This window comes from Phoenix dactylifera, chromosome 10, assembly GCF_051530095.1.
Source record: "Phoenix dactylifera cultivar Ajwa chromosome 10, Ajwa_hap1_PhDact_Kaust_v1.1, whole genome shotgun sequence".
NCBI classification, from domain to species: domain Eukaryota; kingdom Viridiplantae; phylum Streptophyta; class Magnoliopsida; order Arecales; family Arecaceae; genus Phoenix; species Phoenix dactylifera.
Window position 1 is genome coordinate 32,025,079 of NC_143199.1, and position 26,863 is coordinate 32,051,941.

Genomic DNA, 26,863 nt, shown 5'->3' on the forward strand with positions numbered 1-26,863 from the left:
TCCATCGAGGTGAAGTTGGCGACGCTGGGCTTCGTCAAAGCTTGCCCATCTCCCATGGCGACGTGGGGCGAGAAGAGTGTCGCCACCACGCCTAGAGCGAACATGGGCATGCCTTGGACCAAAGTGCGCAGAGCTGAGTGGTTGCTGGCCTCCCTACCATCTCCATTTCTATGTGGGCTGGTGCAGGAGAGTCGGGATTCCGCGCCCCGGCAGCTTCCCATCTCAGACATGACGAGAAGTGTTCGCCGTTGCACGGAGGCCGTCGTAAGTTATAGATAGGGAAGGGCAGAGAAGCGCCGGTGGGGAGGGGATTTTGTAGGGTCTGTACCCAGCTTCAAAAAACAAAGCATTCGCAAAGATGTAATCCTTTCGCACTCCTGCATTCCCCACTACTTTCCTCCTAAAGGCCGCGCGACTGCACTCCCACTCTTTCCTTAAAGGCGGCACGATGTGTTGGACAACAGCCCTTCCATGTCATGGACAACAGCCCCTCCATGTCATGACAAGAGCCCTTCCATGTTATGGACAGGAGCCCCTCTATGTTATGGACAGGAGCCAAAGATTCCAAAGGTTAAAACTTTGGATTCTTTTTCTTTTTTGCTGGAATAGAAGAATCATACAACGTGTACAGATACAATAAAAAAAAATAAAAAGCAATACATTCGGGAGCCCATTAGGCAGCTCCGTCTCGCTCACCTATAGATGGTCCACTTAATGGTTGGCGACAAAGGACGCCATCCAATCCACCGCCCATTAACCTTCCAAACTTTTGTAATCTTTGGTCAAACAAATTTTAACGATGATAATATGTTTTTTCGCGTGACAGATTCCAAAGGTGCCGGCCTGCCGCCTTACAGAAGAAGGAATGTAGTGGGGTCCAACAGATCGAATCCGCGTTTCGGAAAGCAACAACGGGGGACCGCTTTTTTTATATGCCTATCCAGAAAGTCTTGATTTTATTTTAGAAGGATCCCTCCCTTTATATACCCCGCTCGTTCCTACGCTCAATGAAACTCCTTTGCCCTCCGTAAATTGCGACTGTCTCCGTGCACTTCTCTGCCCTTCCCTATCTATAACTTACGACGGCCTCCGTGCAACGGCGAAAACTTCACCTCATGTCTGAGATGAGAAGCTGTTGAGGCGCGGAATCGCGACTCTCCAGCACGAGACCACATAGAGATGGATATGGTAGAGAGGCAAGCAACCACTCAGCTCTGCGCACTTTGGTCCAAGGCATGCCCATGTTCGCTATAGGCGTGGTGGTGACACTCTTCTCGTCCTACGTCGCCATGGGAGATGGGCAAGCTTTGACGAAGCCCAGCGTCGCCAACTTCACCTCGATGGACATGTTTGCCTTCTCTTTTCTCGGCTTCTTCTCCTCTTCCCTGGCATCCATCACGTACCGTCCTAAACTTCCCCCCCATCGCCCCGTTGAAGACATCACTGTTATCTTCTTGGCGTCCACTTTTGGGTCGCTGGTTTGCATTGTTGCTCCCTACCGGCATCCTTGGATTGTGTAATCGATGCGCATGGTTCCTCTGCTGCCTCTCGATGGAAGTCCGTGCATGTTGCTCCGTTGTTTCAATTGAACCCACACTTTGCAAAAACGAGCATCAATTTGGCTGGAGTCATCAAGAGAATATATATATATATATATATATATATATATATATATATATATATATATATATATATATATATATATATATATATATATATATATATATATATATATTTCTATTCCATCATAAGTACATTTTAGATTTATTCATGTACCTACTCTATAATTTCACTTGGTTCATCAAGAGAAAAAAAAATATTTTTTTATGTACAGATTCTATATAATAAAAATAATATAAACTAATATAGAATGCAAAAAAAATATTACTTAATAATACAAATTATACCTAATGGTCTATATTAAATTATTAATCGTGTTTGCCTCAAGTCTTGAGTTGACAGAAGCATCTAATCCGCCTGCACGCCTCTCCAAAAGCATCTAATCCACCAATGAATCTTATTAGGATTCTGATTATTTTGATTCATTTTGAAGACCGACGTGTTGCTTTCAACTGCGGTTGTGGTTTAGGCGCGACCCTTGCAGCAGGACAGGATGTTGCTGCCCTGCTTTGATGACCGCCAATTCATATTCCCCCCATCTTATTGTATCAGTTTGCATACCCCTCATTTTGGCCAATAAGCACGCAAATTTTAACATATGCATGGAGGAATTTGAAATATTTCAATTACACTTCAACAAAATACATCCGTAGCTTTAAAATAGCAAGCTGACATTTGTAAACCTGATTATTTACGGTTTCTTTGTCTTGCTTTGGGAACTCAGTTGTCTTCCTAACAACACAAGTGCCATCGAAGCAACCACAGATAAGACTGCAGATGAGAAACCGAGTACAAGAAGAGCTCCTCTTAGCGACTGCATTCAAAACATGCACCAAAGTAATTAAACAGCAGTTATAATTCTCCTGTGGGGAAAAAAAAACTGCGTAATTTTGTGGACACCTTTGCTAGGAGCAGTGCATTATCATTTGCATACTGCAATGAACTTTCTGGAATGCTTTGGATGCCCTGACTTAGTTCCCAAGAGAGTAATCTAATTTCAAAGTCCACAGATAATTAACACATTCTTCAGATAAATTGATGATGATCAACTCAAATTTTCACACTGTAAAACAATCAGGAATCTCACTCATAGCTGCCTGATCAAGATCAGATGCCTGTCCGTGGAGAACCACCACCACCCAGGAAATGGCCTTGAACACTTTCTCTTGTCACCCATAAGTGATGTTCGTGGTTCTCGATCCCACAGTTACCAAACTAAGAAATACACTATACTAGTTGAAATGCTGAAGAGCTGGACTTACCCAAAAACAAAACCAATAGCAGCACCAATGTAAGCTTTCCCTGGAGTCAACTCAACTTGTAATTCTCCAAACTGCAAAATAACGATGGAACTTCGATCTCAGTTTTAATATTAAAACATATAATATAGTTGAAGTATGCAATAGAATCTGTTACCTTCAGCATCCTGCTTTCCTTCTTAGGCCTCTCATCAGTTTCTATAGCAGAACCTCTAGACAGCAGCTTCCCAGTTTTGATCATAGCTTTGGCAATCTGCAAGAATTGATATGTAATACTCATGATGGCACTGAGGATTAAGGTTAATCAATATAATTTCTACTAGGTAATTAATCTGAACATACAGGTCATGACTCAAATGCATGATAGTCAGAGAAACTATAACCTATGTCATCACTATAAAGAATGGAACCGTTAGCTGTAGCACCGTTCAAACTGCCACAAATAGTTTGCATAAATGATGATTAAACAGTTTTGTTCAAACGACTATCTCTTCTTTGAATTCACCATGTATAGATAGTGACTCAAGTAGGGCTTTTGAGTATACTTTTAGGCATTTCCGTGGTCTGCTCTCTGAACCTTTTTGCTAGGTATCTGAGCTGGAAGATAACCACCCAACTCCTCAACTCTCACCTGGCGATTTCACCCAAAATCTACTTGCCAAGTTAACCCCATGGTTGGCGCTTATAGCCATCAACTACTGAAACCGCCACACCCATGATTCTCCTCTCCTAGTCTTCCCCACAAACCTATCAGCCACCAAGTTATTTCTGAGCCTTCTGCACAGGGGAAAGCCAAAAACTTTAAAACAGGAAAAATTTCAAGCATATAGTCATTAGCTTCACCAGATGTGCAACTCTTTAAGCAAGTCCTGACTCCTAACCATCATACTCTGCAAATAATTTTCCAAGGCCACAAAGCAGTTTCAAAGCCACGTCAGTTATTATTCAGAAATACATCAATATGTTTTATGCATGCCATCCTTGTCTAGGGGTTAGACAAACCTTATCTGTAAGGCTCCATTTAAAATTATGATGTCTTCAAAGAACTAATGGATCCATATCACTATCACCAAACAATACTGCAGTAATGATGGAAGCAAAATAGCACTAATAGATACGTAAATAAAAGGTCTACTTTTGTTTGTCTTCTTATGCTGCTAAGCAGCGGCTATACTTTAGTGGTTCTAAAAGGCATTTGAAAAAAAAAAAAAAAACTGTTATCACTGCACTCCCAAAAACGGTCTCATCTACCTGTAAGAGAAAGTGCAAAAAAAAAAAAAAATTCATCTGATATACAGTGAGTTTCAACATTGGCTGGACAAGCATTTTGTATATAAGATAAAGACTGTTACCTAAACACATGGCACCAATGCCCAGTGTCCACGTGCCTGCAAGAGTCTGACCGTTCAAACTTTTAAAACCCAGCAAAGGGACACATCCATATAGTGCAATATATCATAATTAAAAAAATAAACATTTCAAGATTTGCTGGAAACTATAGTATGTTGGCATGCCATGGACACTTTCTGTTTAAGTAAACTTTCATTCTTGCCACAATAGCATTTAAGAAATGAAGAAATCAGTGAATTTACTAGAGGATTCTTGATTCTTTAAGCTAGTATTAACTAGCAATAAGATAGTTTAGAATTCAAATGCCATCAATTGCTATTGTGTATTCAATGGCTTAACAATTCAAGAAGACATGCTAGGTACTGACATCTATGAAGTAAGCAAGGCACCCCAATTGAGTCTAACAGTGTCATGCTGCAGCATGTTCAGTCCAAGTTTCCAAGAGTATCAGAACTCCAAAATTCTGAAAAATTGAAGTACTCAAATAACAGTAGATATCATAAACCCAGTATGACATGATCATTTTAAGTGGATCATATGAAATAAGATAATAAAGGATTGCTGCGGTTTCCTTCATTCAGATAACATACAATGACAAGGAAGAGTAAATGATTGGCTGGATTTAGAACGTAGCCAACAAAAACCTTGAGATGGTGTGGTAAGTGATCCACCTTATGCTAAATGGAGCTTGACACAAAGCAGGCATCAACAATGTAGATTCATGAGTAGAAAATAATAAATCAAAATTTTAAAGAATTGAAGTTAAAAGTGTTAAGATTTGGAGACCCCAACTGGCTGAGTTGGTAGTCTTTTGTGCTGATACAAGAGACCTTGGTTTGATCCCAACCTCGCCCCAATTTTCAGCTGGGCTTTCTCCAAAAAAAAGAAAGATGCTAAGATTTCGGATACAAAGGGAGGCTAGCGACATTGCATGACAAAAATGACCTCGATGATATGTGCTCCATGTCAAAAGGAGTAGCATATTACCTGCCATTAGGTGGTGAGCCGAGTTTCTTTCAATGTTACTGACTGATTACTGTCTACTTCAAGATGTTAATGATGATGACATCAAGCTAGAAGATAATGATGTGGACAATACAGATAAACTAGGGTAAATGTGAACCTGGAATACTTGCCAATGGATCAGACTTTGATCCCTAGATTTAGGACTTGGGTCCGACTATGGCTTGCTTGCTCTGACAAATTCCATGGCAGAAGCAAAATCATGATACAATTTGTCATCCAATCATCAGTGCAACATAGAACAATAACATACATAATGTCCTGTTAAGACAAGATTTGCTAGCATTCGCAAGTACGATCTTTAACCTGATGCAACTAAAGAATAAAGGATTCACAGGCATCCCAAGTCACCCTCCAACCGGCAGAATGAAGCAAAAGTTGCCATTCTAGACAATGAAGAAGATAAAATCATCCAATCATCAACAGCCAGAACAACAGAATATTTTTTGTTGTCAGTCTCTGAAATTAGCAGTATGATTTGAGTATCTGTGCTAAACTGCTAATTAAGGATTATCTATATAAAAGAGCAACCTAGGTCGCTTAGCGCTGCTACAGAATATTGACAAAAGACTTGTTTGCATTTGCCCTAAATATATTACTGATTCTATGATATGCCTCATCATCATCTGAGACAGGCTGGAGGAACAATGAAGTGTCTCACTTGACTTGCAAATTTTATCGAACCTTATAGGTCTACTTCTAATAAGCATCAACCATGCAGATATTTTAAGGAATTTAGAAAATACAGAATAGCTGAATATCTTAATGGGGCATAAAAATTCAAAATTTCAAATGGAGAAATTTTAATGATTATTAAAGTAGTGTAACAGCTGTAGGTCTACACAAATATGAGGGTTGTTGCAATAATTCGAATACTACCACGCAAATCTACTCAATATGATTTGGTTTTGCTTACAACTTCTTAAGTGCAGTTCCCCTGTGATATCAAATAATTGTCTAAATGACAAAGAGGGGCGAAAAAAGTTCCTAAATCATCATTAGTATATGACTGGGTTCAAAAAGTAAATGCACTATAAGATCCAAGTCTGAATATTACCCTTTGTGGCTCTCCTTGACCGTACATTCCCATAGCCTCAAATCTTCTTCCAGCAGATACCAAACGTTTGCCAAGTGCTACACCATGAAAAGGAGGAGATGGAAAATAGAGTGAGTTCATATTGCAGTTATTGATCAAGGTTTAATAGCTATTTCATCCTTGCCTGGTTTGACATTGTCAGTCAAAGAACTCTCTAAAGACGGGAGCTGTCTTGCGATGCTATTTGAAGTAGAAGTATCAGCCTGTTCCCATGCTCGAGAAAGATTTAAGAGCATTTCCCCCACCTCCTGACCGCACTGAAACAGAGATCTAGTACCGTAATATCTATGATATCCCCAAATCATTCTCGTGTTGCTCAAGTACAACAGCTTATTCGGGCCTTATTATCGTCTTAAACACTATCTCATCAAGAACCTCCGACATTCCAGATAGAACAAAACTTAAAACCCTCTTACCATAAAATTAAAGAGGAGAATTACTGACCTCATCCAGCACGGGCCCGTTCGAAAGATCAAATGCCGCATCATTTAGCTTCACCAGCACTCGAGAAGAGCGCAGGAAGGAAAAAACCCCTAAATCAGAAACCAACAATCGAACCAACCAATGGAGCTCAAATCGAAAACCAGATCGCGGGAAAGGCACTTACATCGAGCCGGAGATCCCCCGGGAGCCTTGCAAGGTAATCCGGGGGTAGCTTTAGGCAATCCTGGACGCAGCGGCCCACGCAGAGACGTAAGCTCTAACCCTAACCCAAGGCTAGAAGGAATCCACGAGAGGGAGAGGGGGGTGGGAGAATGGCGCTTACCGCGAGGTCTTGAAGGAGAGGGAGAAGGGCGGCAGCGTCGTCGTCGAGGGATTTGGGGGAATCGGACTCCGAGAGCGCGAAGGAGACGACGAGGGCTCGAATTCTCGAGGACTTCGTGCAGAGGGATTCGGAGGGGAGAAGGGAAGGAACGTTACGGGGAATTCCGTAAAAGACGGGGGCAAGGGAGGGGGAGAGAGCGGGGAGAGACGGGGAGGAGAGGAGAGATGCCATTCGAAATTTTATGCGATGGCCATGAGGAGATGTGCCTCGCTCCCCTCATATTACCTTTTTCTTTTTTTTAAAAAAAAAAAGAAATTTTATGTGATGGAGAGACACGCGTCGTCCTGGATGCGTGGTTGGCCCAATTATGGGCCTCATTAGCCCACATTCCAATGCAAACCGCTCTATTGGGCGGGAATCGGGCCCAATCCACTGCATATTTGGTTCGCTCATCATCATTCTCGAGCCATCATGATAACAATATTCTTCAATTTGTACAAGTAAAACATTTGTGTTAATCCTCAAATTTTCATTAATCAAAACATTCTCAGCCTTTTTTAGATTTCAAATTTGACACAGTTTTTTTGCGTTCTTAACCATTTTTATGTTTGACATGGTATACCTAAATATCTATATATGAATTTTTGGTGTGATAAAAAGTAATGATGCTTACTGCTTTGGTATGGTGATTCCATGTATCTCTCGCTTTAGTTTTATATTAAGAGAACGAGCTAAGCCAACAATATCATTGGATTGACTTCGTAGGATGCCAGTCACCTCAAAATTAAGAAGCTGCAAACTTTCATACCTCACCATGAGAAGTGGAAGCTAGTATTATTTATGGCGCAAGCACAGTTGAAGCAGCACACGAGGAGAAATACTATGCCACTAAATGATGAAGCATAGCATTTCCATATCACATGAGGCCTATTTCTTTTCTACTTGTATAGAAGGCAAATGATACGTCACCATCTTCTGTAGTTCTGTTTTCTTCTTCTTTCTTTTTTTTGAAAAATAATGACTTAATTGCTTGTCCAACAACTCCTGTGGCACATCTTCATCTTATCTCTCTTCTCCCAATCAAAACAAAAATATCTGAAACTTTAGGGTCTGCTTAGCATCATCGCTACTTTTGTTTTTCATAGAAATGTTGCAGGTCATTTGCAATAAATTTGAGGTCGAGCTCCATGCGGCATGGCAGGGGATCAAGCTTGACCTAGAAAAGATTTGGTTGGAAGAGGGTTTGAGCCACCATTTTTCAATGTATTTAGAGTGCCCTGTCACCACAAAAAAAAAAAAAGAAATTTATACATATTTTAAAAAATTAGATGTGTTTGATCATATATATTGCTCAGCCCATGCTTTTCGAAACAAAAATAGAACAAAAGCGATACCAAACGGCTCTAATATTTGAGTGCAAAGGAATAGTCAATCGATAACATAATTAGCTAAATATCAACTAAATTCTAAAGTTGCCAGCCCCCTTACCTTTCACCCCAGTTATTTGGTCTTAGGTTTTCTTTTTCCATATTGAGCTGCAAGGAGCAGACACGTAATATATAATAGAGGTCTGAAAAAAAAGATTAATACTATTCACCCAACAAAATGGAAATCTAACTTATTATGAGTCATGACATGCGCCCTTCAAGTCAACTATTCCTCATGGGAGATGATCGAGTTCAAAAACCACAAAATTTGTAGTGGTAGATGCAGTCTATGCTCTTCATCAGTTGATGTTATCGACTAATATTAAAAAACTGCTTCACCAAAAAAAAATTGAAGTGCAGAATTTCTGCACTCTTGAATTATAATTTATATTTTTTTAAAAAAAATAAAATTCTTTTTCCTCTCAATTTGGCTTAATCATATTAAAAAAGGGAAAAGAGAAGATCAAGACATTATTAGTTTCACCTTCTAGAAAAAAGGTAAATTTTAAGAACAAAAAATGAGAATCCTTATATGGGACTTACACCTAAGCATGAACTGGGTCTGGCCGAACTATAAAGTTGGAAACATACCTAGGCCTGGCTCGATCTCAGGCCTATATTGCAGGGCCCGAGACCAGCCTGATAGCAAACGGTAGGGCTAAACAAGCATTTTTATTTCCGCCCACCTCACGACTTAAATGGTAATCATAAACTGCTAAAAATTTGTTGAAGAAAAAAGTAGAGGGGGGGGGAATTGTCTTCCATGGCTCCTTTTTCCTTCCACTGCATTTTCTTTCCCTTTTCTTTCCAAATTCCATCAATCCATGATCATCTCTAATATTGCGACAGTAATTTTTTCAATCATTTCTTCACTGTACTGCAGGAAAGTAAACACGATGGTATTAAAAAGAAAAGTGTTTCCAAGTGTCGTGGCATGTTTGAACGGAACCACACTAATTCCAGACTATCTAGAGATAACAGGGGGTAGTTCACATTTGATCCAACCAAATTTCAGCACAATATAGCTGCCGCCGTCCCTGCAATCTAGTGGGATTTGCGAAATGGATGACAAATGTAATATTGAAAAAGTAAAGGATCTCCCTTTCAATGCTTTGGAGCAATTCCGACTTTCCATATACGTTATTGTTGGAAGCTTGCTTCAAATATCTTCAATCCAAGATTTCATTTATGATTTCTTTCCTAGAGCCAAGCTAACTCGCATAGCTCGGCCTTCTAGCTCCTGCAAATTAGTGGACAATTCACCATCAACTTAAGTTGCATTAGATCCGCCAAGCATTAAAGCACATACCAAAATAATCTTCTTTCGGATCTTAACTAGAATAAAGAACCCAATGATGTGTGAATACATCTATCTGTGCTGCATACTGTGTACTCAAGCTCTAAAAGGATATATAGCTTTATAGCAAATTATCAACATAGAATTATACATTAAGAAGAATGAAACACTTACTGCTCCGTTGAGGTATTGGAGAGCAGCAACCATCTCTTCCTTGGTCGAGTAGCATACGAAGCCATAACCACGAGATCGGCCGGAGTCTCCATCATAAAGAACTCGAGCTCCGACCACATTACCATATTCCTGAAACACTTGGGTCAAGCTTTCAGATGTAACCGACCAGGATAGATTACCCACCAAGAGCTTGTAGTCGGTTTCAGGGTACAAGGGCTCTTTGGGCTTGGGTTTATCTGAAAAGTTTACCCTCAATGTTCGCCCAGAATATTGCTGAAATAGGAAGGATTAGAAGAGCCAAGTGCATATCATTGATTGCAACACCAAAATACATCTGAGACTGCATCTAATTTTTCATGTGGTAAACAATCAAATGCAAGCATGCATGATATATTACATACATGATGCATCCATCATTACATTCATCAACTAATGAAAGCAATTTGTAATTGTTTTCTCATAATGCATGGTATCTCTTACTTTAGTCTTTGGGCTGGATTTGGAGGATGCACGTCCATCTACAAGTGGCCCTGTTCATCTAGAAGGTGGCATGGAGCTATTTGCCGACCAGGAGTATGCTGGCCAGAAAAGGTGTTAGGACTAGTACTGCGTGTGCGGGATGCCCTGACACAGAGGAATCCATCAACCATGTTCTACTTTGTTGCCCACATGCGATAGAGATCTGGAGGAGGGCTCTGTTCTCCTTGTCACGATCTATGGCTTCAGTAGAGGACTTTGTAGGCCATTTGAAGGATTCCCTCTTGTACAAAAAAAAAAGAAGGATTTCCTGCGGAGACTGAGCACAACAGAGTGGGGTATCACTAATCCCCTCTTGGCCTATCACATTTGACTTGACAGCAATGCCCGCATCTTTAAAAATAGAAGGGTAAACCCAAGGATTGTGGTGGACAGAGCTCTTCTTCATGTTGCGGAGATTACCAAGACTACCACGGTGACTTCGTCTGGGATAGCTAGGGACATATGGGGCTTCCAATTTACTTTTACAGTGTCCAGATTTGCCTATGTCTCTTGGGAGCCCGCACCCTCTAGCATCTCAAGGTAAATTTCGACGGTAGTGTGTCCGATGGTGGAGGTAAAGGAGGTATAGGTTTTGTGATCAGAGGTTATGATTCCAAATTGGTCGCAGCAAGAGAGCGACGCACTTTCGATGCGACTGTCATAGAGGTAGCGCTGAGAGCTGCCTAGGAGAGCATCACTTATGCGAGACGTGTTCTAGGTGCAGATAGCATCTACCTTAAAGAGGATTCTACCACCATGATCGAATGGATTCAAGATGAGCACAGGTATGGGGACGTACAGCCGTTGCTTTGTGACATCTGCAAGTTAGTGAGAGATTGTGGCTCTTTCCAGGCCGCTCATGTCTATCGGAAGGTGAACAGAACTGCGAACCGGGTCGCCTCCTTTACTACTCAGCAGTCGGAAGGGTTCTTTTGAGAAAGTTATGTGTCCGTGCCTCATCTTTGCCAACTTCTTTTTTATGACTCTATTGGTGAGCAGTGAGCTGATGCATCCATCCCACTCGAGTGCAATCGGTCCACCCACCCTTCACAGGAATGAGTAAAGACCATTGTGTTTGCTCAATTTCTTAAACTTCGGCTTAGAGGTGACGAGAACAAATGTGGTTCGAGTGCTCTGCAGGTCGATGTGAGTCATGTCCTTCCACCATAGTCAGCTGCAGAATTCCGCCGAAAAAAAAGCATTTTTCTATAAAAAATATAGCATTTTTAAAAATAAATTTATTTGAGGAGTAACTGCATATATGCTAGGTACTCGAAGTTCATTTTAGAGTTGCAAATCTCATGATTTATCTTGCTTCTTTCTCTTCGTGATCTATATGAATATATTAAATATTTTATTTAAAAAAATTTAGTTATTTTAATCATTATTATTATCTATGTATGAATTATATATTATCATATTTATATTAAATTTATTAGCAGGTTGAAAGTTCTTCACATTTGTAGGACCAATCCTTCCGTATGTACGACGATTGATTGCAATATCCTCGACCTCTGTTTTTGGATTGGAAGCATGACAAGAGCAGCTAAATTGGATACGGAGCACATCCGACTCGGTTTACTAAAATCGAAGGGATGCTCCCAAAAGCTTTCCGAGCTAGCATCAGCAAACAAGGGGTGGTTCTATATACACCCCCCTTATTGCTCAGGACACCCCCCAAAAATTAAAAAAAAATTAAATACTCTCTACACCCCCCATTTGCCAAGGACACCCCTAAAAAATTAAAAATTCCTAAATTACCCCCCACCCTCCCCACCCCCTCACCTAAATTGCTCTCTACACCCCCCAAACCCCCCCCCCCACCCCGCTCTTCCCCTCCAAAACACCCGCCGGCTTCTCCCTTCCGCCCAAAAAACCTCGCCTCAAGCACCTCGCCGGCGGCCAAACCCCCTCCGTCTCCCTTTGAACTGTTCCGCCCAAAGCACCTCGGCAACGCCCAAAACCCCCCCGTTCCCCCTTCTCCCTCTCGTCATCGGCATTCTCCCGATCTCCGACCACCTCGCCGGCTTCTCCCGGAACCACCTCCCCGGCCATCTCCCGAGCAACGAGCACCTCGCCGGCGCCTCCACGACCACCTCGAGGTAGCTCCCCCCCCCCGCCGGCATTTTTTTTTTCACGGTTCGTGCTCCGTTCGGCACTGGATCGCCGAACAAAAGGCTTCTGTTCGGCTGAACAGTGCCGAACAGAAGCCTTCTGTTCGGCAACCCTCAACCGAACAGAAGCCTTCTGTTCGGCTGCACAGTGCCGAACAGAAGGCTTCTGTCCGGCACTGTGCAGCCGAACAGAAGGCTTCTGTCCGGCTCTGTGCAGCCGAACAGAAGAAGCCTTCTGTTCGGCACTGTGCAGCCGAACAGAAGGCTTCTGGTGCCAAATCGCGTGCCGTGCTGAATTTTGTGCCAAACAGATCCTCTCATTTATGTATGCAATTGAATTATTTTCTTTGATATAGCCTAACATTGAATTTCTATATTTTCAGACATGGATCTCGGTCCCTTCAGAGTTAGATCTACGGCGTCAGCTAGGAGACGTCGTGCTAGGATTGCTTCTCCCGAGCCTGCTCATATGCCATCGCCCTCTCCTGAGTCAGAGCATGATGATATGCCCGCTAGGGGCGAAGACGATGAGTCCGTTGGACCATGTCCAGGAGGTCCAGAGGATGAGTCCGTCCTGATCAGTTTCAGGACGCATATAGCAGCTTCCATCTGGAGGCAACAGGTATTGTTTATTTGTCATAGCATTATATTTTGTTTATTGATGTTTTATAAAGTAGTAGTAATTATACATTTATATTACAGGAACGGGCTCCACTAAAGTGCATGAACCATACTGCCAAGGTTGGTGAATGGAAGTGGTGGTCTTCAAACCAACCAAATACCAGGTTCAAAGCACTATTGAGGCAGTCGGGCCTCATAGAGTTAGTACAGTGCTCTTATCGATTCACCGATAAGATTCTGATTTCGGGCTTCGTAGAGAGATGGCAGCCCGAGACGAACACCTTCCATATACCATTTGGCGAGATCACTATCACGTTGGATGATGTATCCGCCATTTTAGGGATTCCTGTCGCAGGTGCCTCAGTAGCAGTTTCTCCTGAGAGGATGAGTGATCGGGATGCTGAGGAGCTACTTGTGGAGTTGTTGGGGGTGTCAGCTGGAGACGCGCGTCAGGAGGTACTGTCATCGCGCGGTCAGTCTGTGAGGATGGAGTGGCTGAGGACTCAGTTTCACTCTGTATCTGATAGAGACGGCCAGCAGAGGATAGAGTGTGCAGCACGAGCCTATTTGTTATTTTTGTTAGGCTGCACACTCTTTGCTGATAAGAGTGGGACCAGGGTGCCTATAGCGTATCTGTGTTTACTGCGGGATCTGGATAGGGTGAGCACATATGCCTGGGGTACAGCTGCCTTAGCATATTTGTATCGGCAGTTGGGGATTGCGTCGAGGTCATCAGTGAGACAGATCAGTGGTTATATGACGCTTCTGCAGGCATGGATTTATGAGCATTTTCTAGCACTCAGTCCTCACCCGTCGCTTGAGTATACTGATGCCAGTCCCCGCGTGCACCGCTGGATGCCCGGTACTCCATCCCGTACCACGATGGACCATTTAGTGGTTCTACGTGAGTCATTGGACTTTTTGAGTATCGATGAGGTACGTATCATATTACCATTTGCTTGTGTTTGTCAGTACTTTTAATATGCGATATAGTATAAAACTGAAATGGACCTTTTGTTTTGCAGGTTATTTGGGATCCCCATCATCGGCTTCGGGGAGATCGCCCATATGTTGATATCGCATTTTTTAGTGGCTCCATCAAGTGCCTTGATATCGTAGAACCCTATCATCCAGAAAGGGTTCTTAGACAGTTTGGTCGTATTCAGACCATCCCTCGAGCGCCACTAGCCCCTACGCGAGCCAACAGAGGTTCCACAGCAGGCTCGTACCGGATACATTACTCCTATATGGATCAGCTTTGGGAGCGGTGGGAGGACCACGTGCTGAGCCAGGCGAGCAGGAGCCACCCAGTTACTCGGCCATCAGACAGCGTACCGGGATACATGGAGTGGTATCTCCGTATCACGCACGTTGCAGTTCAGCCTCCTCATCTGCGCTCGAGTACTCATTCTGGAGATAGAGGAGGTCATGATGATGCTGACATGCACCGGCGGCGTATTGCAGATGCACTCGGTATCAGTACCGACATTGTACGGATGGGTCCCTCAGAGGCTACGTCACTAGGTGCCGGGCACCTATTTCATGCTATTTGTCAGATGCATCAGTTACTTCTGGGTGATGAGCCTGGCCCGAGTACAGCACCCTCTCATTCGGATCCAGCACCCTCTCATTCGGACGTACAGCAGTACACGCGTCGACGACGGCGTCATAGGGATTGATGATGGAGCCTTTATTTTGATATTAATGAAAAATATATATTTTTGGTACATTTACGTGTAATTTTTGTAAAGCCTGGCCCGTTCTATTTTACACAAATATAACAGTGCACATAACAATCAATCTAACAATGCGAAAACAGATATTTTTTGATTTATATTGATGATGGAGTTTCACAGTACATGACTCTAAGAGCCCAAAAAAATTTACAACTTTCAAAAATTGTACATATATAAACAATCAATCTAACTCTACTGTCTCGCTAATTATAACATTAGGTAAGATGCTCTCTTTGAACTGTTGAATCCGGGCTTCATATGAATTTTCCCATCCGGTAGCACAAGGAAGATGATATTTTCGCCAGTTGGTTGCTACTGGCGGAACGGGATGTCCCGGCAACAAGAACACCTTCAAAATTAGAAATAAGAAAATATTAATAGCTACAAAATTATAAATAAGCAAAATTAAATAAGCAAAATTAAATATTCGCAAGTGTTGTGAACATAGTACCTCAACAAAATGATTTCCATTTACGAATCCGATAGCGATATCTTTGCGGGATAGAAGAGGTACTGGCACAGAACGGAGAGGTAGGAAGGTCAGACATTGTTGCAACGAGAGATGGTATAGGACAACATTATAGCAGGCACCTCGTAAGTTGTAAATTCGCTTGTGTAATCCAGTACAAATTCTGATCCAATTATACTCGATTCGGTTGTAGCATAGCCCTACATATAAAATAATTTATCACCAAGAATTAATGAATCAGAGGATCTGTTCGGCACAAAATTCAGCACGGCACGCGATTTGGCACCAGAAGCCTTCTGTTCGGCTGCACAGTGCCGAACAGAAGGCTTCTGTTCGGCTGCACAGAGCCGAACAGCCTTCTGTTCGGCTCCACAGTGCCGGACAGAAGCCTTCTGTTCGGCACTGTGCAGCCGAACAGAAGGCTTCTGTTCGGTTGAGGGTTGCCGAACAGAAGGCTTCTGTTCGGCACTGTTCAGCCGAACAGAAGCCTTTTGTTCGGCGATCCAGTGCCGAACGGAGCACGAACCGTGAAAAAAAAAAATTTCGAAACAAGGTGGAACACGTACCTTTGCGGCCGATTCTTCGTCCCAAATCACTAGTTGCTTGTCCATGCTTCGAATGGGGCTTAAATCTCCTTCAAAGATCGCCTAAACGATGTAAATGGATCGAGGGGTTTAAGGGGGGGTTTGAGGGGTGTTTTTTTTTTTTTTTTTTCAAAACGAAACGGAGGAGGAGGAAGGGGGGTGTACTAAAAAAATTTCAAGGGCAATATGGTAATTACACTAAAGGTTAGTTTGGGTATTTTTTTTTGGTTTTTGGGGGGTGTCCTTAGCAATAGGGGGGGGGTGTATATAGAACCACCCGCAAACAAGGGTCAAGCAACCTGGATCCTCTTTTTCCGACATAGCATCACCATGTTATTAATTTTCGATTCCCTTCTTTTCGTCCTCTTCCTATAGAGGGTTCATTTCTTATGAGGATTCTGAATCCTGCGCACATCCTTAAAGTCCATTTGGGCCGTAATGATTAGGTCCTTCTATTTGTAGGCTCTGCACATGACCTAAAGTCGTTGCATTCCATCATGTCGGCAAAGATAGCAAAGCATGATTCTCCTTCTAACTAGTTCCCGCTACGCCCCACACTTCAATGCCTTCGAGGGTTTTGTCATCCGTTAATGGAAAGTGATGGAAGCATCAGCGCAACTCCTCTGATCCCCCCATTCTGAAAGATGAGGTTTTGGAGCTATAATCATTACGAAATCTTTTGAATCCGTACTCGATTTTCCATAGGGAAAAATCCAACAAAATGAGGAAAAATTATCAAGGGGGGAAAAACGGTAACCGGAAGCCTAAGATAACTCCAGGGTTTTCGGAAAAGAATCCTCAAAATCCAATTTTTCCCAGCAAGAAAAACAAAAACTTACTGATCAAATGTCCCCAAGCCCAATTGGCAAGAGAAACCATCAAATCCACGCAGAAGAACTTAAAAACGAGAGGAAAGAGTGATACCCAATCGGGAAACCTCGGAAATCGTTGTATTAGGAGCTCCGGAGAAATCAAGAGGCACGAAATCCCCTGGGTCTGGTGCGACGGAGAGCTGGATTTGACTGGGAATAAAAAGAAGGCAGAATTAAACATATAATAGCAAATCCAGTAGTCACCAGAAATAAAAGTCGGAACTTTTTGGTAGAAATCTGGATGAGATTTCTTGATGAAAGCATGATTTATCGAGTCAATATTTGGGCGCACTTCAGTCCGATCTGGAGTACAAGGCGGCACTCCCCCGCTACCTTGCAAAATAAAATCGAGATTTTATTGCTACCGAACCCTTTCTATGGACTATATGAACTTGCAGGACCACAGGGGAAGGACTATATGGACTTGCAGGACTACAGAGGAAGGACTCTATGGAATTCGCTGGATTGGCTCCGATTCGGGTCTCTATGGAATTCGCTGGATTGGCTCCGATTCTCTAATGCTTGAGTTAAAGATACCTTTTTGATGAGAGTTGAAAAAGAGGAAGAGAGAATAAGAATTTCGATAGCAAAAAAAAAAAAATAGTGTTACAAAAAAGATAGTTTACATATAATTTATTTTGTTTTTCTCGATTTACATATTACCATACCACCAGCAGCAGACAGGCTGTCACAATGGTGTGCGCATGAGCGAAAATTGATGCTGGGTTCTGCGGAGGATCCAATTGAAACAACAGAGCAGCAACATGCATGGACCTCGATCGAGAGGCAGTAAAGGAACCGCGCACACCGAGTAGACAATCCAAGGACGCCGGACGGGAGCAACGATGCAAATCAGTGACCCGAAAGTTGACGCCACGAAGATAACAGTGATGTCTTCAAAGAACGAGGCGATGGAGGGAAGTTTAGGATGGAACGTGATGGATGCTAGAGAAAAGGAGAAGAGGCCGAGCAAAGAGAAGGCAAACATGTCCATCGAGGTGAAGTTGGCGACGCTGGGCTTCGTCAAAGCTTGCCCATCTCTCATGGCGACGTGGGACGAGAAGAGTGTCAGCACCACGCCTAGAGCGAACATGGGCATGCCTTGGACCAAAGTGCGTAGAGCTGAGTGGTTGCTGGCCTCCCTACCATCTCCATTTCTATGTGGGCTCGTGCAGGAGAGTCGCGATTCCGCGCCCCGGCAGCTTCCCATCTCAGACATGAGGAGATGTGTTCGCCGGTGCACGGAGAAGGTATAGATAGGGAAGGACAGAGAAGCGCTGGCGGGGAGGAGATTAATTTATAGGGGTTGGTTGGTAGGGCGGAGAAACGCTGGATGGGAGGAAATTTTACTCCCACGACCTTCCTTGGACGGTGTCGTTTGCCGTCTGATAGGCTCCTGGGGGAAAGGAGGAAAGCAGCACGGCCGGCAAAGCGGCACCAACAGGTGAATCAAAGCTACAAGAAAGAGGGAAGACTTGGAGATTTGCGTGGGACCCGATAGCGAACTGGGGGCATATATCGGGATGAAGCCGCATGAGTTGTTCCTGCGGAACCTCTTTGAACGAGGTTGTCGTAGGTGCCACGGCCAATCCCAAGCAACCAAGTAATTAAGCTAAAGAAGGATGAAAGTGAGATTGTTATGTTTTTTTCTCTCTCTCTCTCTCTCTTATATAAATTTTGATTGGCGCATATATTCGTGCGATTAATTGTGAGCCATCCACAAACAATGATGCCACAGCTGTGGTGCCACAGCGACAATTCTTCTCACTATTCTTCGGCTGCTCTGTCAATTTGGCCAGTCTTGTGATGCTCCCAATCCAAAATAGTCTTCGACAAATTTTGGAAATTTTGCTCCCACGGCCTTCCTTGGACGGTCTCGTTTGCCGTCTGATGGGCTCCTGAGGGAAAGGAGGAAAGCAGCACGGCCGGCAAAGCGGCACCAACAGGCGAATCAAAGCTACAAGAAAGAGGGAAGACTTGGAGATTTGCGTGGGAACCGATAGCGAACTGGGGGCATATATCGGGATGAAGCCGCATGAGTTGTTCCTGCGGAACCTCTTTGAACGAGGTTGTCGTAGGTGCCACGGCCAATCCCAAGCAACTAACCAATTAAGCTAAAGAAGGATGAAAGTGAGATGGTTCTGTTTTTTTCTCTCTCTTATATAAATTTTGATGGGCGCATTTATTTGTGCGATTAGTACTCCCAGCTTCGCATTGTATGGATGAGATCAAAAATTTCTTAAACTAAAATGTTTACGGTTCTAGAAAGTCTTGACTTTAGGATTAAGAGCCATCCACCCAATCCAAAATGGTCTTCGACAATGTACACACGAGAAGATTGGTCCTACAAATATCAGAAACTTTCAACCTGCTAATAAATTTAATGTAAATATAATAATAATATATAATTTATAAATGAATAATAATAATTGCTAAAATAACTAAAATTTTAAAATAAAATATTTAACATATCCGTATAGATCATGAAGAGTTAGAAGCAAGATAATTTATGAGATTCTGCGAATTATATTCTAGTATCTTATTGGAGATTATTATGGTATTCTTTGTGCGATGGATGAAACGCACTTCGTGTAAGAAAATCGTTAGCTAAGGGTGAGGTCATTTTAATGGGCCCGAGCTAAAACAATATGAGGGCCCGAGCCGCCTGAGCATGTCACGTTCGATGAATTGAGTCAATTAACCGTCCAACGCATGGTGCCGCTTTGAGAAGTCAGGCAGTGGGGAGTGCCGTGTTGTAGCGAAAAAAGGAATAAAAAGAGCGCGGCGGAGGTGGGGGCCGCCTATATGGATGGAAGTTTCGCAGATCTTGCCAGCGTTTCGGAAAACAACAGCGTTTTTCAAGCTAGACACAGACCCTATAAAATCCCGTAATGCTCCATTTAAAATTATCAGATGCCTTCAAAGAACGAGTAGATCCATATCACCATTACCAAACAGTACTGCAGAATGATGGCAGCATAATCTTGCTATCTACACTTACGGATACGTTAATAGAAGATCTACATTCGTTTCTCTTCTCATGCTGCTATGCAGTGGCCATAGTTTAGTGGCTCTAAAAAGCATTTAAAAACAAACAAATAATAATAAAAAGAAAAGCTGGTATGAGTGTCCTCCCAAAAACTGTCTCATCTATCTCTGTTGTAAAAGAAAATACAAAAATTAATAATACATACACAAAGCTTCAGTGGTGGCTGGACAAGCATTTTGTACATGAGATAAATATTGCTACCAAACATGTGGCACGAATGCCTAGTAGTCCAGGTGAGGGTCTGACAGTTCAAGCTTTAAAAACTCCCCATAAGATCACATCCATATATAGTGCAATAAATCATATGCCAATCGATTCATAGTTTTTCGAGCACAACCAACATATATTCAAGTCTCATTTATTTGCAAGAGTGCATCTTGGATCTAAATATAATCGGAGTTATACTCATGGTGACTTGGTCGAGTTGGAAAAGGCCATAGGTATTATTATGATTCAACCAACTGAAACATAGACTTAACTAATATTAAGAACTTTTTGTACCAATATAATATTCACAAGCGATAACGAAAGAGTGCGTACCAGCTCTTTTTAATAGAAAAAAAAATCAATGAGGATTTGGAGGAGGGAAGTTTGCTTCCACCATCCGGCCAGCAAGGGCGGTCCCTGTTATAGCATACGCCGTCGGAAATTCCGTACTGGACGATATGACATTCGGGGAGGAGATTGATCAAGGATACTATCAACCGGGAGGCCAAAGTCATTCAACCCAAAATCAGTTGGAAGGACAAGGAGGCAACCAGCAACAACTCCAAAAATCTACAACCACAAGTCAAGAAGTTGTCCCGTGAAGAGGTGCGAGACTTTATCAAGAAAGGGTTATGCTTCAAATGTGAAGAAAGGTGGAACCATAAGCACAAATGCAAAGCGGGCCAAGCTTTCCTTATTGATGTTCTTGATGCAGAAATTGAAGATGATGAAGCCACCAATGCAAGTATCAATGAAGAAGTACAAGCACCAACAAAGGAGGACACTTCCAGGGCTGATAATGATGATGCCGAGCTTTCCCTTCATGCACTAACCGGAATCCCAAAATCTTGCACCATGAGGCTTCTAACGTGGATTGGAAGGAGTGAGGCTTCATTGCTTGTGGACAGTGGGTCGTCCCACAATTTCATCAACGCCAACATTGTGCCAAATTTGGTCTTCATCTAACCTCAATTCAGCTATTTCAAGCCAAAGTGGCAAGTGGAGAGAGGCTCAATTGTAATAAAGTCATCTATGATGCGAAGATGAACGTCCAAGGGGTACGTATCAAGGCCGATCTTCATGGTTTTCAATTAGTAGGACTAGATGTAGTTCTTGGAAATGCTTGGCTCCAAAATGTTGGAAGGGTGATCGCCAATTTTGGGTCCATGACAATGGAATTCAAGGTCGGCGGTCAAAAGAAAAAATGGACAGCAATTGGGGGTCAAGAAGTGAAGCGTTGTGAGGCCTACACAATTGAAAAACTTTGTAAGGGTGGCGCCACATGTGTTGCTATATTATTGGCCACCCAAGGCCAAACCGAAGAAGGCATTACCAAAGAAGAATTTGAAGGATTGCCTAAACAGGTTAGGCAATTGTTGGAAAAACATAAGAAGGTACTCAAAGTATCTAAGTCACTACCCCCACAAAGAATGTAAGATCATCCCATCCGTCTCAAAGATGAAACCAAAGCCATTAATGTACCCCCATATAGATATGCTCACTTCCAAAAGGGAAAAATTGAGAAACAAGTGGATGAAATGATGAAGCAAGGATTAATAAGAAGGAGTTCTAGTCCTTTCTCGTCACCGGTGCTCTTAGTTAGGAAAAAAGATGGCACATGGAGGTTTTGCACAGACTACAGGGCACTAAATGAAGCAACTATCAAAAATCGAATTGTGCAATGCTCTATCCACCTTCCAAGCCGCTATGAATGATATCTCCCGGCCCTACTTAAGAAGATTTGTTATTGTCTTCTTTGATGACATTTTGATTTATTCTAAAACAATGGAGGAGCATGTGGAACATCTAGATTTGGTGCTGCATATTCTTGAAGAATATCAATTCTACATCAAAGCTTCAAAGTGTGCATTTGTACAACAAGAGTTAGAATATCTGGGACATATCATTTCAGAAGACGGAGTCAAAGTTGATCAAAGAAAGATTGAAGCCATGATTGATTGGCCACTATCCCAAAATGTGTCTGTCATGAGAGGATTTCTTGGATTAACGAGCTACTACCCCTTTTTTTCAGGCTTTATCCTTTGAGCCACCACATCACCAAAAAAAAGAGAAAAATTTATGAATATTTTAAAAATTAGATGTGTTTGATCATATATATTGCTCGGCCACGCTTATTTTTCTTCTTGGATTTTCGAAAAGAAAAATAGAACAGAAACAATACCAAACGCTCTTATATTTGACTGCAAAGGAATAGTTAATCGATAACATGATTAGCTCAATATCAACTAAATTCCATTTTTTGTTAAGAAAAGGGAAAAAAAAGAAGATCAAGACATTATTAGTTTCACCTTCTGAAAAAAAGGTAAATTTTGAGAGCAAAAAATGAGAAACCTTATATCGGACTTAGACCTGAGCATGAACTGGGCCCAGATCGATATCGGGCCTATATTTCAGGGCCCGAGACCAGCCTAATAGCAAACGGTAGGGCTAAAGAATCGTTTTTATTTCCGCTCACCTCACGACTTAAAGGGTAATCATAAACTGCTAAAAATTTGTTAAAGAAAACAATACAGGAGGAGAATTGTCTTCCATCGCTCCTTTTTCCTTTCACTGCATTTTCTCTTTTTTTTCCCCAATTCTATCAATCCATGATCATCTCTTATATTGCGACAGTATTTCTTTCAATCATTTCTTTCCTGTACTGCAGGAAAGTAAACACGATGGTGTTTAAAAAAAAGTGTTTCCAAGTGCCGCAGCATACCATACTAATCCCAGACTATCTAAAGATAACCGGAGGTAGTTCTCATTTGATACAACCAAATTTCAGCACAATATAGCTGCCGCCATCCCTGCAATCTAGTGGGATTTGCGAAATGGATGACAAATGTAATATTGAAAAAGTAAAGGATCTCCCTTTCAATGCTTTGGAGCAAATCCGACCTCCCATATACGTTATTGTTGGAAGCTTGCTTCAAATATCTTCAATCCAAGATTTCATTTATGACTTCTTTCCTAGAGCCAAGCTAACTCGCATAGCTCGGCCTTCTAGCTCCTGCAAATTGGTGAACAATTCACCATCAACTTAAGTTGCATTAGATCCGCCAAGCATTAAAGCACGTACCAAAATAATCTTCTTTCAGATGTTCACTAGAATAAAGAACCCAGTGATGTGTGAATATATCTATCTATCTTTGCTGCATACTGTGTACTCAAGCTCCATTAAGAAGAATTGTGCATTAAGAAGAAGAATAAAACACTTACTGCTCCATTGAGGTATTGGAGAGCAGCATCCATCTCTTCCTTGGTCGAGTAGCATACAAAGCCATAACCACGGGATCGGCCGGAGTCTCCATCATAAAGAACTCGAGCTCCGACCACATTACCATAGTCCTGAAACACTTGGGTCAAGCTTTCAGATGTAACCGACCAAGATAGATTACCCACGAAGAGCTTGTAGTCGGTTTCAGGGTACAAGGGCTCTTTGGGCTTGGGTTTGTCTGAAATGTTTACCCTTAAGGTTCGCCCAGAATATTGCTGAAATAGGAATTTATTTTGCAAGACAGGACGGATTAGAAGAGCCAAGTGCATATCATTCATTGCAACACCAAAATACATCTGAGACTGCATCTAATTTTTCATGCAGTAAGCAATGCAAATGCAAGCATGCATGATATATTACATATATGATGCATCCGTCATTACATTCATCAACTAATGAAATCAATTTGTAATTGTTTTCTCATATGTATGTGTGTGTGTGAGAGTGAGTGAGTGAGAGAGAGAGAGTCCTTACACTTCCATCAAGATTCTGGATGACTGCTTCACAATCTTCAACAGAGCTCATAGTTACAAATGCAAATCCTCGACTCCTTCCAGTATCCCTGTCATAAAGTACCTGAAAACATGCTTAGATCAGTTAGTGCTAGAGATATTTAGGCTTATCGATAAATATTAGTTAAACAGGCTAATAAATCTCAATTTAATCAAACTAATAAATCTCACCCAGTGCAAACTAATAAATCTCCAATTTAGTCAGCTCATTTAAACAAGAATAATCAAGGTCGACGCTTCACATAAAGATGCAGTCTACTTGTTATCCAAAACTAAGTTTTATGTTCATAGATTTCATTAACTATGCAATCGACTATTTGGAGCAATTACTGAACTCTCTCAGCAAAAAAGCAGGGCCAACCTCAACCATCTCCGGGTTTGCATACTGTTGGATGATCCCAGCCAATTGGGCACTGTCGCAATTATAAGGCAGGTTGCCAAAGTAGAGCTTGGTGTTTTGTGGGGCGGGAGTGGCAACTACGACCTCCTCTTCTTTCCCACCCTCCTCCATCGTCTCTTTCTCCTCCTCCGCCTCCTCCTCCTGGACCTCAGCAGTGGCCTCCTCCTGGGCCACTGCGGCCGAGATCCTCAGGAGCCGCCACTTCTGGGACGTCGCCACGGGTGTCGAGAAATGCTCTGCGAGAATCGTGATGGTCGGCATGCGCGATGGGCGAGCGCAGGTGAGTCGGAGGACGGCATCGGAGGAGACGAGCTTCGAGCTGAGCTGTGGGGTGGCGGCGGTGGAGAAATAAGAGCCGACGGCAGCAGTGGCTGCCATTTTGATTGGATATGGGTAGACTGAGGTGATGATGGTGGTGGCAGCAGCAGCAGGTCTCTTAGCTGATGAGGTATGAAGGGAAAGGAAGGAAGGTGGTGGATGGATAGCGTGGGCGAGAAGGGGGGGGATATTTAGGATGACGTGGAGAGCCTCTACTCCAATGGCGAGGGATGACGGAAAAAGGGAAGATAAGGTATCTTTTCCACCTAAGATATTCGGCGTGTATGCTGCCGTTTCTCTTGTGGATTATTTCTGGGGCAAAGCAAGCAAGAATATACGGTCATCTAAAAACTCTTCCTATATTAGTGGATGCTAGCTACTGGAAATTTTTATTGTCGAAATTTTGATTTAATATATTTTTTTGTCATGATTTCGATCCCTACCATAGATTTTTTTGTTGCAGGGAACCCTTTCTATGTCAATTTTGATGGTTGCGTCTTGCAGGGTGGCCAGAGAGGTGGTGCAGGCTTTATTATCAGGAGCCTGGACTTCAGAATGATTGCTACTGGGGGTTACCAGCTGTTTGACACCTTCGTGCCTGGGGTGGAGCTGAGAGCAACCTGGTCCGAGCTGAGTTATGTGCGACGTGCGTTGCAGGCCAGAGATATTTTTCTGAAGGATGACACGACGACGGTCATTGGTTGGGTTTTGCATGCATCAGATGGGGCCAGTGATCACCACCTACTACTGAGAGATAGGGTCATATTGTGTGATTGAATGGTTATCCAGATGAAGCATGTATTTAGGAAGGCAAATGGGGCTGCGCATTGAGTGGTTTCCTTTGTCGCCAACCATTCAGGAGATCACCTATGGGTGGAAGAGGCGGAGATACCTATTGCTCTCCATGATGTACTGTTTTTTGATTTCTGAGTTGTATCCATATATGTTATATATGATACGTCCGTTTCACCTAAAAAAAAGAAACCCTTTCTATGTCAGTGAATGATAGTTGCAATTTCTATTTTCTGAACTTTGAATGCATGATCCATGCACGAGTGCTAGTATTACCTGTATACATCATTGCGCATACGCCCTTTTTATCAGTAAAAGAAGAAAAAGTGTTTTATAATTTTGTACTAAATAAAAAAAAAAAAGCGTTACCGTCCCAATTACTGAAGCTAACATGCAAAGTTGCACGTCCAATCGGAATATCAAACATGATGTCGATTTACCGGTTGATATATAAAATCTGAGGCTGAAACTTGAGCGTAACGAAGAGATTAAAAAATCCAGGCACGAAACAATTAACCTCGGCCTCCGCGTAACCTGAAACCAGGATCAGTGAGCAGGAGTGCATGGCCTCTCACCGTTCACTAAACAAGAAAGAAATAAAGAAAAAAAGAAAAAAGAAATGGCTTCTGACCTATTTTAGATCCAATCAACCACTTTATTCCTTCCTCCTCCGGGTAGCCTCTAAACTCCTTAGAGAGTATTATGTTTCCTACCTTCTCGAAAGCTTGCCGAAAACCCATCTTTTGCCTTCTCGAGATGATTAGCGGGTCGGTTGATGATCGGCACTTGGAGGACGCTGTGAGACTTCTGCTGGAGATGCCTCTCCGTGACCGTTAGGACTCGTAAGGAATGGCTCTTTTGAGGTGGCTCATGCCATCTTCGAGAAATAGGGTCGTGGGCTACTTCGAGCGGGGTGATGCCGGTGCGGTAATTTTTTGGAAACAGGTTAAACAGGTCTAAACAGGTCGGGTTGGGCAGGTTAAACGGTTGGATTGGGCATGTTAAACAGGTCTAAACAAGTTAAACGGATCGAGTTGGGCAAACAGGTTAAACAGGTCGGATCAGGTTGGGCAAACAGGTTACCTATTTATTAAACATGTTAAACGGGTCGGATTACCTGTGTATTAAATATGACAGATTCAGGTTGTAATTTCTGACCTATTTAATAAATAGGTCGGGTTCAGGTTTATGATTTTCTAACCCAACCTGCATGTGACCCGACCCGTTTATGACCTGACCTGACCCGATTGCCATCCCTAGAGAGAGTACTTACGGAGATGAAGCCTTAGAACTCTTGTGCTCATTCAATTTTGGCAGTGTCATGTAAGGCTGGTGGGAGAAGAAGAGATGCAGAAAGGAGATGGAAGAAGCGGCCATG

General features: G+C 42.5%; 2 protein-coding genes across 4 annotated transcripts; both read right to left on the reverse strand.

Annotated features, from left to right (window-relative positions):
- Positions 1-2,223: 2,223 nt before the first annotated feature.
- On the reverse strand, positions 2,224-7,373 carry LOC120104380 (LOW protein: ammonium transporter 1-like protein). Of its 2 annotated transcripts, XM_039115308.3 has the most exons (9): positions 7,115-7,373; positions 6,956-7,015; positions 6,793-6,840; positions 6,473-6,605; positions 6,310-6,386; positions 3,037-3,132; positions 2,883-2,953; positions 2,521-2,611; positions 2,224-2,434 (listed from the first exon to the last, which is right to left on the reverse strand). In XM_039115308.3, the coding sequence occupies exons 1-9, from the start codon at positions 7,343-7,345 to the stop codon at positions 2,312-2,314; spliced, it is 930 nt and encodes a 309-aa protein (XP_038971236.3). In that variant the 5' UTR covers positions 7,346-7,373; the 3' UTR covers positions 2,224-2,311. The 2 variants fall into 2 exon arrangements, with proteins under 2 accessions (XP_038971236.3, XP_088562213.2); XM_088706087.2 differs by lacking the exon at positions 2,521-2,611.
- A 2,546-nt stretch (positions 7,374-9,919) lies between these two features.
- On the reverse strand, positions 9,920-24,905 carry LOC103706926 (RNA-binding (RRM/RBD/RNP motifs) family protein). 2 transcript variants are annotated; one of them, XM_008791202.6, is made up of 4 exons: positions 24,337-24,880; positions 23,938-24,039; positions 23,406-23,678; positions 22,820-23,196 (listed from the first exon to the last, which is right to left on the reverse strand). In XM_008791202.6, exons 1-4 carry the CDS (start codon positions 24,751-24,753, stop codon positions 23,143-23,145), a joined length of 846 nt encoding a protein of 281 aa, XP_008789424.2. In that variant the 5' UTR covers positions 24,754-24,880; the 3' UTR covers positions 22,820-23,142. The 2 variants fall into 2 exon arrangements, with proteins under 2 accessions (XP_089782071.1, XP_008789424.2); XM_089925945.1 differs by lacking the exons at positions 22,820-23,196; positions 23,406-23,678 and adding an exon at positions 9,920-10,285 and having other exon boundaries at positions 24,337-24,905.
- Between the last annotated feature and the right edge of the window lie 1,958 nt (positions 24,906-26,863).

What these genes read in the sequence shown, in the direction of transcription:
- LOC120104380 (XM_039115308.3), bottom strand. Translation starts at nt 7,345, where the DNA reads ATGGCATCTCTCCTCTCCTCCCCGTCTCTCCCCGCTCTCTCCCCCTCC. An exon ending in CTCTCCTTCAAGACCTCGCG is followed by an intron (nt 7,016 to 7,114) that starts GTAAGCGCCATT and finishes CGCTGCGTCCAG; the next exon opens with GATTGCCTAAAGCTACCCCC. An exon ending in GTCAAGGAGAGCCACAAAGG is followed by an intron (nt 3,133 to 6,309) that starts GTAATATTCAGA and finishes CAATTCTTGCAG; the next exon opens with ATTGCCAAAGCTATGATCAA.
- LOC103706926 (XM_089925945.1), bottom strand. Translation starts at nt 24,753, where the DNA reads ATGGCAGCCACTGCTGCCGTCGGCTCTTATTTCTCCACCGCCGCCACC. An exon ending in CAAACCCGGAGATGGTTGAG is followed by an intron (nt 24,040 to 24,336) that starts GTTGGCCCTGCT and finishes GCATGTTTTCAG; the next exon opens with GTACTTTATGACAGGGATAC. An exon ending in TCCAGAATCTTGATGGAAGT is followed by an intron (nt 10,286 to 23,937) that starts GTAAGGACTCTC and finishes TTCCTATTTCAG; the next exon opens with CAATATTCTGGGCGAACATT.